The 14,126-nt window shown below is 38.9% G+C and overlaps 1 protein-coding gene across 6 annotated transcripts in view; it reads right to left on the bottom strand.

Moving 5' to 3' along the window:
* Window positions 1-96: 96 nt before the first annotated feature.
* The window catches only part of magi1b (membrane associated guanylate kinase, WW and PDZ domain containing 1b), a 158,041-nt gene continuing 144,011 nt past the window's right edge, over window positions 97-14,126 (bottom strand). For 5 of the 6 annotated variants that reach the window (XM_079845220.1, XM_079845221.1, XM_079845222.1 and 2 more), the window contains 7 exons: window positions 12,444-12,636; window positions 10,005-10,307; window positions 6,340-6,543; window positions 3,990-4,083; window positions 3,091-3,178; window positions 2,514-2,657; window positions 97-1,548 (listed from right to left, as the gene is read on the bottom strand). In XM_079845220.1, the coding sequence (XP_079701346.1) occupies window positions 1,360-1,548; window positions 2,514-2,657; window positions 3,091-3,178; window positions 3,990-4,083; window positions 6,340-6,543; window positions 10,005-10,307; window positions 12,444-12,636 (1,215 nt within the window). In that variant the 3' untranslated portion in view covers window positions 97-1,359. The remainder of the gene's footprint in view (window positions 1,549-2,513; window positions 2,658-3,090; window positions 3,179-3,989; window positions 4,084-6,339; window positions 6,544-10,004; window positions 10,308-12,443; window positions 12,637-14,126) is intronic. The other variant, XM_079845223.1, reaches the window with a different exon arrangement.

The following is a 14,126-nucleotide window of genomic DNA, read 5'->3' as shown; positions in this document are numbered from 1 at the left end:
GCTATGGGTGGAAGGAAGAGCCCAGAACAACAGAAAAGAGTAGATAAAAAAGAAGAGAGAGAAGCAGAGTATTTAGATCCCTGAAACAACAGTCGTGAGAGAGTTATGCTCTTTTGCAATGGAAACAGTGTTTATTTTATCAATTAGTCAAAGATAGAGATTGTCCATAAAACGCCCCCACCCTTGAGTGAAAAATCAACAGTAACAGAGAGAGCCGGAACCGAACGCGCACACGTACACGCAAACACACGCGCACACACACACACACACACACACACACATCCTCGCCCAGCTGCAAATCAACCCAAAGACAGTGAGATGTGGATGCCGTAACAAGCTTATGTGCACAAACACACACACACCATATGAAGCAGTTTACATTGCAAACAGAAAGAAAACAAAAGTGGTGAGACATGGAAGAGAAAAATGAGAAAAACAAGTACAAAATGGTATAAAAATATACAACCTCACAGAGATATCATGTTGGTGCAGGAAAGGACACATTATATCACATTCTGAACTCGACAAAATACATGAATGAGCATCTTTAAATGGCCAAGACCGAAAACAAAAGCATAAAAAATAACTGTGGCAAATTAGTACATGAATTTTCCATAAATATTATGGAAATTGACAAGAAAAAAAACACATTTAGATATTCACTGACATCATGCGGCACTGACATTATGCTCAATAAGTGAGTTGCTTTCTGTCTGTAAATGAAATGATGTAACGTCCGAAAACAATCCGTTAGATACAAAAAACAACAAAAGAAATCGATAATGGAATGTGGAGTTTAAGAACCATCTGCAACGTTTGCAAAGAAGCAGTTGACATGAACAACGTGCAAAAAAAATCGGTGAATATGTGTACAGTATTGTGAGTTTTCACCGAAACGGCTAATGATACCAGAATGCGTTTGTAGTCATGGAGTCTCTTTAAAGACCCTTCTCAGTAGCTTACATTCACCTTCAATAAATATCATAAATATGTTACAACTCACTGACATGGTCATGCCACCTCAATGGAGGGCATGATGGAGTTTATCATATTTTTTTCTCTTTGAAAAACAATAAACGTATATCCAGTTTTAGAAACGTTAATATTTCTGCCTCCTCGCTTTGCTTTTTTTGTTTGTTTTTATTCTTGTGAAGTATTACGGAAAGCATGTGCCACAACCACCACCCAAAAGCCACATATCCCATAGTCCCCTAGGGTAGCCCAGTGCACAGAGGCAAGGGGGGCAACAGCAGCAAGAGGAAGGCCCATCACCCAGGAGGAGGTCAGAGGAGAGGACCAGTGCGCAGAAAAGAAGAGGTGGGTTGTGTTGTCGACCCCCGTGGGGGGGGGGGGGACTCCTCAAGGTGTGAAGACAGGGGAGAAGGGGATGTTCTCGTAGATTGACCCACCATATTCTGGCACCGAGCCGTCCCCCCTCCTTAGGACCAGGTGGACTTTTCGGCCACCGTTTTTGATCAGTTCAATGGCACGGGCGTGCTTCATGCCCTTGGTGCTCTCCCCATTGATCTCCAGGATCTCATCTCCAACCTACAGAGATACAGAGCGGGAGAGAGGGTGTAGAGAGAATAAAAATAAGGCAATGGTACCTATATTTAGCGGTGACATCCAGTAAACATCATCATGCATAGGGAAAGCTAAAGATGAAGAGGAAGGTAGAATTTCCTTTGTTCTATTTTCCCTCTCTGCCTCTGGTTATCTGTCAGAGCTTACCATCAAGGGAATACCATTTCCACATAAATGGGTCTTCGGCTGACAACTCGCTACGCTTCACAGAGTCGCTATGAGTTGCTATCCTCTCATCTAACTTGCAGAGCTTAGAACAGCGGCTGTGCGATTCATGTGTTAGCATTGATGCTAATGGACAGTTGATTTCTCTATTACTCATTTAGCCTAATTTTAAAAATCCAAATCTTCGCATCACTTCTAAGATGACTTCTCTTGATCTTTGAATATAGAAATATAAGGATCGAAATTAAATATGCTAGTCTGATGCAAGACTAGTCCTGAGACGGACAATGTGTTATACAGATACAACAGGATTTGATGTGTGTGTGTGTGTGTGTGTGTGTGTGTGGTGGGTGTTAGCAATAGTTCTGTGGAAGCAATAGTACATTAAATTAAATTAAATGCATCAAAGGTATTGTCCAATCATACTTCAGCAGAAAATTCATCTATCAGTTAAAAAGGTTAATAATACATACAATTAAATTAAAATTAAATTACCAACTTTTAAAAAATAAAGGAGGAAGTGCTTATATATATATATCTTATATTTTGTTGGTGAGAAAAGCATTGAATCCAATCAAACGTCAGCAATAAGTAATAAATTATTATACTATAATAATATAATTAATGTAATAATACCAATGCATGAAAAATGCATGATATACCTTTTGTTGTTGTCAAGGCATTGTGTGCAATCAAACTTTAGTAGCCAATTCATCTATCCCAAATCCTAATAGGTGCACATGTTGAGGGTTAGCTGCACATACCCTCATCTTTCCGTTTCGCACAGCTGCTCCGTCCTCTGCTAGTCTCAGCACATACAGGTCCATGTTGTACTCTCGACCCCCTCGAAGGCTGAAACCAAAGCCTTTATTGTCCCTCTCCAGATCAACAGAGTAGAATTCAGCATCCTAAAACACAAACGCATACATGCCAAGGTCAGTGATGAATCTATAATTGTGCATTTTTTTTCATCAAGGCTCACATTTCAGCAAAGGGACTCGGGAGCATAAGCCACCAGCAGGAAGCTAACATGTATTTGATAGTAACATCATCAGAGGAATAGCTTAAATAATTGATCTGGCTCTGATGGTATTTTGGGTATGGGGAAAGAGCCAAACAGGGCAATCACGAGGCAAAGTCCAAAATACCGCCATACAATCATAGAATAACAGAACCTCTAGTGTAAAATAAGTCATAATGTATACGTTTCACAGATTCACTTGGTTTAAACATTTAGCTGTATTTTGTTTTTGACAGTTTATCAAACTACTGGCATGCCTTCTTCAGAGGGCAAAACATCTGAAGGAGATGGCAGTGTAGGGAATGGAGGGAGCTATGTACCTGATTTGAAGGTTGTGTCGGAGCTGGAGGGGGCGGAGCTTGTGGGGCTTTGAACTCAAAAGACTCCTGTTTTGGTTTAGTGTTGTTTCTGGGGGAAAAGACAGACAAAACTTTTGTAAAATATTGAACACTGATATATCACAGCCCCAAAAAGCATTTGGACACTTAAGCCAATCTTGAGCTAACGGTTTTCTATTTTAATACAAAATTCAATTTATTCCTGTGATGGCAAAGCTGAATTTTCAGCATCGTCACTCCAGTCTTCAGTCACACGATTCTTCAGAAATCATTCTAAAATGCTGATTTTCTTTCTTTCTTTTAACTCTTACTGACCCCAAACAAATATTTTGGAACCAGTAAAAATGGCTCAGAAAAGTTAGCTTTCAGAAAAGTGCTGATATCAACTGGTTTGATTTATTGTTTATCCAGTGCAATGAAGTTCATTAATTTTTAAATGTGACTTAAGAGTCCAGTACTTTTTGGAGCCACATTACATTTTTAATGGAGTGACCTGATGTGATTTTTCATAAATAAATAAAGACAACAGAATATACAGTAGTTTTTACAGTAGAACTAATAGTTGATTATAAGTAACGTTGCACCTACATGTCTACTTACTCTCATTCGAGTGCTAGTAGAGTATTGACTGGTAGGGTTGGGGTTAGAATAAGTTGACGTACTTGCAAAGTTGCTTATAGTCAGTAGTCACAATAAAGAGTTAGTAGATATTAAGCAGACAGTCTACTAATACTCTAATGAGAGTTAGTTGACATGTTGCAAAGTTATATATAGTCAACAGAATGTTCAAAAGGGACTAATTACTTCAAATCCCTTTTTTAATCCAAATAAAAATGGCTGTATGGCATGGATGCTTTTAAGTTCAGCTGTGTGGCGTGTACCTTGGCTCAGGTGCAGTTTGCTGTTGAGGAGTGTGTGTGGTAGTTATGGTTGCAATCTTCTCAGCGTTGGTCAGCAGTGATGCATTGGATGACTCTGCGGGAGGAACATCAGAAATGTTAAGGAAGATAGAGAAGCCTCCACATCATTACCCATAATGCATGTGCAGTGTGTAAGTGTACCCTGTGGACCAGGCATCAGAGGCCCATTTTCCATACAACAAAACATTAGCACTAGTGCACTGTGCAAGCGCACTCCAGCTGGGCTGCAGGAACACCGGCACATTTATCATTCTGGCTGTAACTTTCTCCTCACAGATTACATTACAGCCTAATGACCGAATACCATGCAAAGCCGCACACCCGATTTCCCTCTTTTGTCAATCTCATGTCACAATCTACCCTCACATTTACAATTACAAGAGTGTGTGTTGAAGGGATAATTCACCCAGAAATGAATATTCTGTATAATTCATTTACTCTCATGCAGTTCCAAACCTGTATGATTTTATCCTTTCAATGGAACATAAATTAAGATATCCTAAATAGTGTTCATGCTGTGGTTAGAGTTTGCAAGTGGGTATGGTACTGTACGTTTTATGGTACTTTTATAGTGCCTCTTAGTCTTTTTGGATCTTGACAGACTGTAGAAATTGTATGCTTTTGTCGAAAGGAAAAAAGCAGCTTAAACATTCTTCCTATCCATTTTTGGGTGAACCACTATACTAGTATAATTGATCTTGGATCATTTGCTTTGACCGCATCGGCTTAACTCTTAAATCAGCTGTCACCTATGAAATGCAGGCTGCTGTTGCTTGCGCTCAAAGCTGCTTTAATTCCGCCCCACTGGGCAGTCACTGTGGGGGAGAGAGGGGACTTTGATGAGTGCACAGCCCGTGAATCCCACCGTCTTAAAATAGCCTTTCCCATCACTCTGCTGTGAACAGACTCTCTTTCCTCATCTCATGATTTTATCTTGTTGTTTTTTTCTTCCTCTTTTCTCCGCTCAGAAAGCACAAGAAACGCATACATTATAAATGATGCATAAATTAAGTGCAGAAACCAGCAAGAAACCAAAAGACTACAGTTTAATAACTGCAGTCAAGTAACATTCGGGGAAGCACGAAAAAAAAACCTACCCATAACGAACCATCTTCACCCTCCTGTAAACACAACCAGACATAGACACCCACATTCTGTCAATTTTGGAAATTCCCATAGTATGCCAGCACTCTCCTTCCCTCTAATTAAAGAGTATGAAGAACTCAAGACGGACCCCAGTGGGTTTGGCATCACGTATTATAGCACAGCCGAAACTTCGCTTTCACTTCACTTAGTGCATGCCGCCCTCCCTCTGAGGAAAACACTCAGTATAGTGAACAGACACACTGGCACATGCATGCACGCATATACCATGAGCTGTTGTACCATTGGCCAAGACTTACGTTTTTGAGCGGGAACCAGTGTCAGTTCTGGCTCACTTGGTGGCCTAGGTGAGATGAGACTTAATCAAAGAAAATAAAACACTTAGTACAACTAATTAGTACTTGGATATAGGTCAGAGGAAGTTTTTGTTTAGCATGAAAAGCCAAAAATAAATAAAATACATTTGATTATTTTCTATGAATATATATATATTTTTTCTATAAATAAGCATATAAACATATTTTCTCACAAATAAAATATGTTGCTAAAACCTTAATGTTCAGTTCTGACTTCATTTTAAAAGAATTTAAAAGTTACGTAAAAAAAACCTTTCCTGTTTTGTTTGTTCATGCTCTTCTGTTGCCATGGTTTTCGCCATTTGCCCTCATGAATCACCTGTGTCTTGTTAATTATTGCGTTTAGTGTTTCCCTGTGTATTTATAGCCCTCATTTTCAGTTGTTCTCTGTTCATTATCGTCAATGTATACTAGTTCTTCAGTTTTTGTCTATTTTTTGATATGCTACTTTTTTCATTCCTGCGGCAACCAATGGTGAAATCTCTGGGGAAACATTGGAATGTGCATGACGCTTATGCACGGCTGTGTCTTTGTTCCCCGACCAACCTTGTTGGTGTGCCATCTGTCATTATTGCGACAGCACAATATGAAGGCTTTCTGCCTCTAAGGTTATAAGAGCGTGTTGCATATTCAGTGTGTTGATCCCCTCGCAGGTTCCTGTTCATTATTCTTCTTCTAATAATGCTGAATGTACCGTCTACATTATTACCGTAAGGCTCGCGAGAGCAGTATGCTGAGATGCGGAGCTATTACATATACTGCACACACCCAGATGCCCAATGTGTTCTCATCTCAGCTATGCTGGTTGAGCGAAGGGAAAAAGAATGAGAGAGAGAGAGAGAGAAACTGACCGTCTCCTGGAATTATCCGCAGCGTCACCGTGTTTCCAGCCTCTTTGATCAGGTTGACGATATCCGAGTGGGACTTGTTGGTGATGGAGCAGCCGTTTACAGCCAGGATCCGGTCTCCAACTTTTAGTTTCCCGCAGCGGTCGGCTGGGCTTCCCTCGATGATGCGACCTATTTTATGAGGCATTGCCACACATGCGTTTCCAGCTTTTGTGATTGAGCATGTATGAGTTTGAATTAAGATGGTTATTTTTGTTTATATTTTATTAATTTTTTTGGTGGGGATGGAGAAAGAGAAACAGAAAGAGAGAAAAGGGAAAGAGAGAATGTGTAGGGGTTAATACACCAAGCCACCAAGCTAAAGTGCCAACATTTTCATAGAATGCCCACAGATTGTGCCCTGCAAGCTAAACACACCTCAAAAGAAACTTGTGACAGACAAAAGCATGTGACTGAATGGACAGCAAAGCTATGGGGGGTTGGCAATAGCAAGAACGGACATAGTGAATCTGCTAAATTTGGCGATATTAAACACTTTTGGATGCATGCTAGATCACCCTGAACATCATTTCTGTAGCGCTCTTCAGATCCTGTGAATAATCATCACTGCTTTTGAATTATTCATTATGCGAAAAAAGGTGTACACTCTTGAAATTCCCTCAGAGCATTGCTTTGTGCTACTACTCTGCCTATGTGATGAATTATGAAAAATTACTGAATAATATTAGGATTATTCAAGTTTACCCTTTGTGGTTTACTTACTGCAGTGTGCCCCTAAAGGCGCCGTTAGCCGTTTTGCTCATTTCTGCCATTGTGCTGAATTCAACCCCACACCCTCCATTCAAAATCCCACCTTCCAAGGTTTGCAAATGCATAAAATATTTTCCAGTCAGACAACACCTTTCTGATTGGCTAGTTTTCTGACGCCAAAATATAAACACAGTAAGCCTCCCTGACTCATTTCTTTGCCTGTTTAATTTTTAGTGCTGGCACAGAGACCTGCCAGGTTATAGGTACATTTATGGCAACAAAAATAGCTTAAGGGGCCATTCACAATGCATTTTTGTGCTTAAAAAAACACTAGATAAAATAGCAAGGTCTAAAGACTTGTTTTTTAAAAGTTGATCTTTTAGCTTGAACGCTGCGTTTTTTGCACGAGACGCAGCAAAAGATGCAAGACGTGAGCGTAACGGTCAAACCCGTTAATGTAGCGCATGTTTACATAAAAACAATGGAAAAGCAACGCAAGAGAATGCAAAAACTTGTTCTGTGTGGCCGTGGCTCATCTGTATGGGCAAACATTCATCCAAACATAGACCTCTATACACACTCAATTAATAACAAATTATAAATGTGCTCAGCATTCAGCAACAAATATTTTCTAGACTACTTTAAGCCGTAAAGTAAGCAGGATACATTAAAATGTATCGCATGGATTCAGCAGGCATGTATCATGATACTAAGCGGGGCAGCTGGTCCAGCTCTATAGCGCCCCAATTTCCAATGTAAATCTGTGGTGAAAAATGGAACCGTAGCGCACTCTAATTGAGAGCCATTGGGGCAAACTTCAGAGTTCAGACTGCCCCGGTTATTTTCACATTACCTTTACGTAAATCGCTCCAGACCAAGACGATATCAGTTTGCTTCAGCTATTTGTCTGGATCAAGTCAGTAACTAGCCTAGTTGGCATGTCTGTTCTTCCTATGTGGAGTAGCGTATCAATTTAATGAAAATATAAACCCTTTAGTTTAAACGTGCGAATGGACATGTGAATAGCCTTTTTATATAGTAGTTCTGTTGTGTCTGTTTTCTGTTTGTTCTGAGAATAGACATGACCTAGTTATCCTAACTGGAATTCCTACACAACTTGCAATATTCTAAAACAACATTTGGATGCAATAAATACTACGTCAAGGCAATTCTAAGATGGGATTCTATGCGTTTGTCATGTTTACTAAAGTCTGTCAATCATCATTAGAGAGCCACTCTCGGGCTGAATAATGCAAGGACATTAGAATTCTGCCAAAAGCGTGTCTGATGTTTTCAGCGATTATAGGACATAAAGCTTACAAAATGTTTATCATAAACTAGCGCTAAGACCCAGAATCTGCCCTACCTAAATTTATGGCCAGGCGCTGCTTCTGGTTCTGTGTGAATGGCCCTATAAATGTTTAATGTGATATAACAGGGGTCAGCATCGTTTGATTATTTTTTATATCAACCAATTTTTAGTGGTCTTATCTTGCGAAACATGCATGTTTGATCAATTTAAATGCTGTGATGGTACTTGGGCAGGAATTTTAGTACTATAAAACTAGAAAATTCAACCTGTCACACTTGTCATACTGCTATGAAGAGGATTTGTAGTTTGATTGTAATACTAATGACTGAAACTTTGCTTACTCTGAGGTCCTCATTCACAGTGACTCTGGCACAGGAACTCGTTTCATCACTGTAGTAAACTAGTGCCATGCACTTCTTTTATTCCTCTCAAACATGGATCTGTCATTCGTCTCTTCCATCATAACGCTCTGAACAAAACTCCCACGTGGAGTAATCACAGAGCCTGCTGGATCCAGTGTACGCTTACGTGAAGGCTGCCAACGGCACTATTGTGAGTTTAAAGAGTGTGAGCGTTCTGATGAACACGACGAAGAAGGATCTGAGACTGTAAACATGGGATGTCATACTTGATTTGGCTTTTTACTAAATTGATCTCTCTATTAATTACAAGTGCTAAAAAAATAATAATGATGCCAAGTGCTGCTGGCCACTTCTGGGATTAAATGGTGAGATTTGGACAAACTAAATGCTGTTTCACTAACTCAGCAGCCATCTTTTGTAATGGAGACTTGTCTGGCTTTTGGAAGTAGAGCGGAAATACAGCCTCAAGAAGAGAGGGTGGATATTGACCCCCTGCTTCAGGCAGGCGTTGCGAACGCACTGCCCTTCGAAAAAAGAAAATCACAGGACATGCAGATTGCCGTAAGGAAAATACGAAGAACCCACACCCACCAAAAAGTGAAAACCACAACCAAAGCATTCAAGGCAAAAAGCTCCCAGAAGAATGTAAATCTCTTAGTCCTTCCCTGTCTTTGTAATATAAAAGTAGTGAATATGCAAAAATGCAAATATGTGATTGCTTGTTCCCATTAATGCATTTGGCAGACAATTATATCCAAAGTTATGTACAGTGCATTCAAGCTATACATTCTGTCATTTTAAGTGCTTTCTGGGAATCAAACTCAAGACGTTGGTATTGCTAGCATTATGTCCCTCCAGCTGAGCTATAGGAATTTTAATGTACTTTGTCTGGATATTTAATTTAAGAAATACATACATTTTTTAGGTCACACTTTAGATTAGGGTCCAATTCCCACTTTTAACTATGACTTTTGCCTCAACAAACTCCTGATTACTGCTTATTAATAGCTTGTAAGGTAGTTGTTAAGTTTAGGTATTGGGTAGGATTAAGGGATGTAGAATATGGCCATGCAGAATAAGGCATTAATATGTGCTTTATAAGTACTAATAAACAGCTAATATCCTAGTAATATGCATGCCAAGCAACTAGTTAATAGTGAGAATTGGACCCTAAACTGAAGTGTAACTATTAATTAATAGTAAAACAATTCATTCAAATCATAACACTTTCCAAGCAAACTTACCGAAAGTGGTTCCCGCCTCAGGCCTCGACACTGATGACACGATAACAAATCCGAATCCTTCGTTCTCTCCACGTTGGATCTCCACATCATAGGGCTGGATGGCATTGGGTACCACCGTGTTGTTGCTGCCGCCCCCGCCTCCGCTTCCGATGCCGCTAGTGGAGCCTGACCCGGAGCTGACCGTATTGAGGGAGTTCTGGCTGCCCTGTGGCGTGCGCTTCTCCTCGGTTAGAGATGGGGCTTGTGTGCTGCTGTGGTGAGAGGAGGCTGGAGAAGGAGGCATCTCACCATCCACCTTTGCCACTGAGGAGGAAGAGGGTTGGGGGAGGGTTAGGAAGGTCACTCTGAGAGATTTATGTTCTGCAAGTCAAGGAGAAACCACTTCAGGAGCTCCTTCGTCAACAAGCAACAGGCAAAGGCTCAATCACGTTTGTAATCTATGCACAAACATGCTTCTGAACTGCATAAGTGGAAACTTGTTTTTGCCATGCAATAAAAAAAAAATTGGTTAAACTTTATTTTAAGGTGTCACTGTTATTGTGTAATTATATATTTAAGTATTGAGTAATATTAATTAATTACATGTACTTACTATAGGGTTAGTTGCATGTAATTATGCATAATTTACTGTTATTACTATGTTAGTACATGTAACATGTAACAAAGACACTGTAAAATAAAGTGTTACCAAAAATTCAGAAGGTAATTGATACTTTTTTCTTTTTTTCTTAGTTATACAGTCTGAAAAAGATTTTTTCTCAGAATTGCAAGTTTATATCTAAGAATATCTTTGATTTTTTCCCCCGCAGAACTGTGAGTTAAATTGTGAGTTTATATCTCACAATTCTGATGTTTTTCCTCAAAATTCTGAGATTTAAAGTCTGAATTTAGAGATATTACCATGCTCGCAATAAACTCGCAATTGCCAGAAAAAGTCAGAACTGTGAGCTAGAAAAATTGCAATTATCTTATTTATTTTTATTCCATGGCAGAAACAAATTTCCATAGCTAGGAGATGTAATTCGATAAAAACAAAATGTCCCTAGTTTGCTCTGCTCTTGTATATAGGTAGGTAGGTGATCTTGGATAAGTGAAAAAGGTTACCTTATACTTTGAGACCTGACATATGGGACTCAGAGCCACGCATAGTTTAATTAGCCAGAGTCAGCAGGCGTACCCTCATTATCATGTGCCATGAACTCTCATTTAAATAAAGTCTGCCTGATAAGAATGGATAATCAGGCCGCAAAATCCTGCATAATTCACAATTCCACCAGTCATGCTGGTCATTACGTAAGTGTTGCAGAGGGCAACACGTAAGCTGCAATTAACACTTCCTCTGGAATTGACACCACATAGTGATATGAATGACATATAATACTGACAGAAAAGCTTTGCAGCTGCTCAAAGACATGCTGGAGTTTTCTATCCTTTAGGTACAGATTATCTTTTCTGGTCATCAAATGCTTCATAACAAATACAGGATACAAAATTAGCATTGGAAAAGTGTCTATGACTCGGAATTATTAACATAAAAAAATAGACAAAACATTTAAAACTATATAAAATGTACAATATCTTTCAAAGGTTTGGGGTCAGTAAGATTTTTTGAAAATAAATATTGTAATTCGGCAAAGAATATTACTAAGGATTTCTATTTCAGCAGTGATAATAATAAAAATAATAAATATTTATTTAGCAGCAAATCAGCATTTTAGAATTATTTCTTAAGGATCGGGTGACACAGAAGACTAAAGTAATGATGCTGAAAATTCAGCTTTGCCATCTCAGGAATAAATTACATTGTAAATATATTAAAATAGAAAAGTTATTTTAAATTGTAATAATATTTCACACAATTACTGTTTTATATATTTTTTTATCAAATGAATGCAGCCTTGGTGAGCATAAGAGACTTCTTTAAAAAACTTTTTTTTTTTTTTAAATCTTACTGACTCCAAACTTTTGAACGGTAGTGTATAAAACAAAATAAATAAATGAATAAATGGTTAGTCAGTCAGTGACTTTATAAGGAATGCATGGTTAGTTAAATGCAAGAATGATAGTTTGAACTTTGCAGATGTAAGTGAGATCTACGGTTCAAATGCATGATCCAAATCAATCCAAAGTTTTCTTTTTCTCCATGTTCAACACACATGTTGTACATTTCCTGCATTAAGCCATCCAAACGGAAATATGAGCGACAAAATCTCAATGTGGTTTATCTCAGGGACTGACTGGCTTATCTCCATCATCTCTGCAGGAGACCTTTTGACCTGTTTCTAACAATAATTCAAGGGAAGAGCTAAAATAATTCTGTTGTCATAGGGACAAAATATATTTTTCAATAAAAATGTAAAATACAGTTTCATGACTAGTGTTAAATATTTATGGCCTGTAATTTTTCTCAACGATAATATTATTTTGGAGCCTGCTTACATCCATATCCAGTCTTGCGTCTCACAGTCAGGTTGACGTGACCCTGTTTTGCGGCTTGCTGCATGAGTTGAACGACTAGCTGATGGGATTTTCCCACAACAGCCGTTCCATCCACACAAATTAGCTCATCTCCTGATCGCAGACGCCCATCTTCATCTGCAGCTCCATATTTCACAATGTGGCCAATATAAATCTGTACAGACAGACACAGAAAGAGAGTTAACAAGAGTTTTGAAATAAATCTGTCTTGGTCAAACTGAACTTCAACCCTTGAGGTTCATAACTTTTCAAGCTCTGTGTCAGTGTTGTGTCAAGGGGTTTAACTTCACTGAAACACTGAAATTTCTGCTTATTTTAAGTCTAATGGTTGTGAAATGTTCTCCAAATTGTAAAAGCTCTATGGAATTTTTTTACACCTCTTATACCAGTTGAAAGGAGCAGTATTGCGGACAGCTCGGTTTTTCATTCATCAAGGACTAGAGTCCGAGAAACCGGCTCATCAGCTCTGAGATGTAACGTCGCCTCATTAAAGGGAAGAACTGGTGGTCTGAGAGATATTTTCTGACTTATCGAGGCTGTACTGCACAGATCAAAGCCTTTGTTAACCTACACACACACAGGGCAGATGCTTTCACTGCGGACAAGATTTGCCTAAAGCTGAGTGTTCGTAATGTGCTGGGCACATTTCACATAGAAATGGGTATCATGCACAAGCTATGAAGACTAATTATGAGAACTTGGCCATGCTTGGACTATTACATTTGGAAAATCTTCAAAGGGTATACAGGGAGTGCAGAATTATTAGGCACGTTGATTTTCTGATCATATTTTTTTTCCAGGCATATTTGACCAATTCCAAACCACAGTAATCCTAATAACTACTATTGATTTAGTATTTAATAATGTATAAGTGATATATAATTGTTCATGAAGGCTGGAAATGAAAATCACCTTATATTCAGGTGTGCAGAATTATTAGGCATGTTTTCTTTTACAGATAAATTGAGCCAAAAAAGAGATTTAACTCAGACTGAAAAGTCAAAAAGTATTAAATGCCCATGAGAAGGATGCAATACTAATGCAATACTAGACATTGCAGTTAAGGCGTGACCATTGGACAGTGAAATGCTCGTTGGGACAGCAGGATCTGACAAAAACAGGTGGTGAAGAAAAGACACCTGTTAACTGCAAAAGAATTAAGAATTAAGGTGAAGAATTAAGGGTGAAACCATCAGGAACCCTTTAGTCTCCAGCGCCACCATTTTCCAGAGCTGCAACCTACCTGGAGTCTCCAGAAGTGCAAGGTGTCAGGATCTCAGAGACTTCAGTTAGGTAAAGAATCCTAAAAAAATGACCCCCACTAGATAAGAATCATAAGCTGTAGTGTTGTAAAATACATGAAGAAGGTTTTTTTATAGGCTTTATAGGTTTTATAGGTTGAGAGTGACTCTTGAAGGACCAGCACCACATCCTCTAGTACCACTGTTTGAAGAATTCATCTTCCAGAATCTGGCAGTACGTTTTGGGAGTTCATTTTAGTCCATCCTGAAGTCCGTTTTGCAGAGATGGACTAAAAATGAACTCCCAAAACGTACTGCCAGATTCTGGAAGATGAATTCTTCAAACAGTGGTACTAGAGGATGTGGTGCTGGTCCTTCAAGAGTCACTCTCAACCTATCTGTC

Source organism: Gobio gobio, assembly GCF_949357685.1.
Source record: "Gobio gobio genome assembly, chromosome: 19".
Classification (NCBI taxonomy): Eukaryota; Metazoa; Chordata; class Actinopteri; order Cypriniformes; family Gobionidae; genus Gobio; species Gobio gobio.
This window is presented reverse-complemented; position numbering and strand designations above follow the sequence as displayed.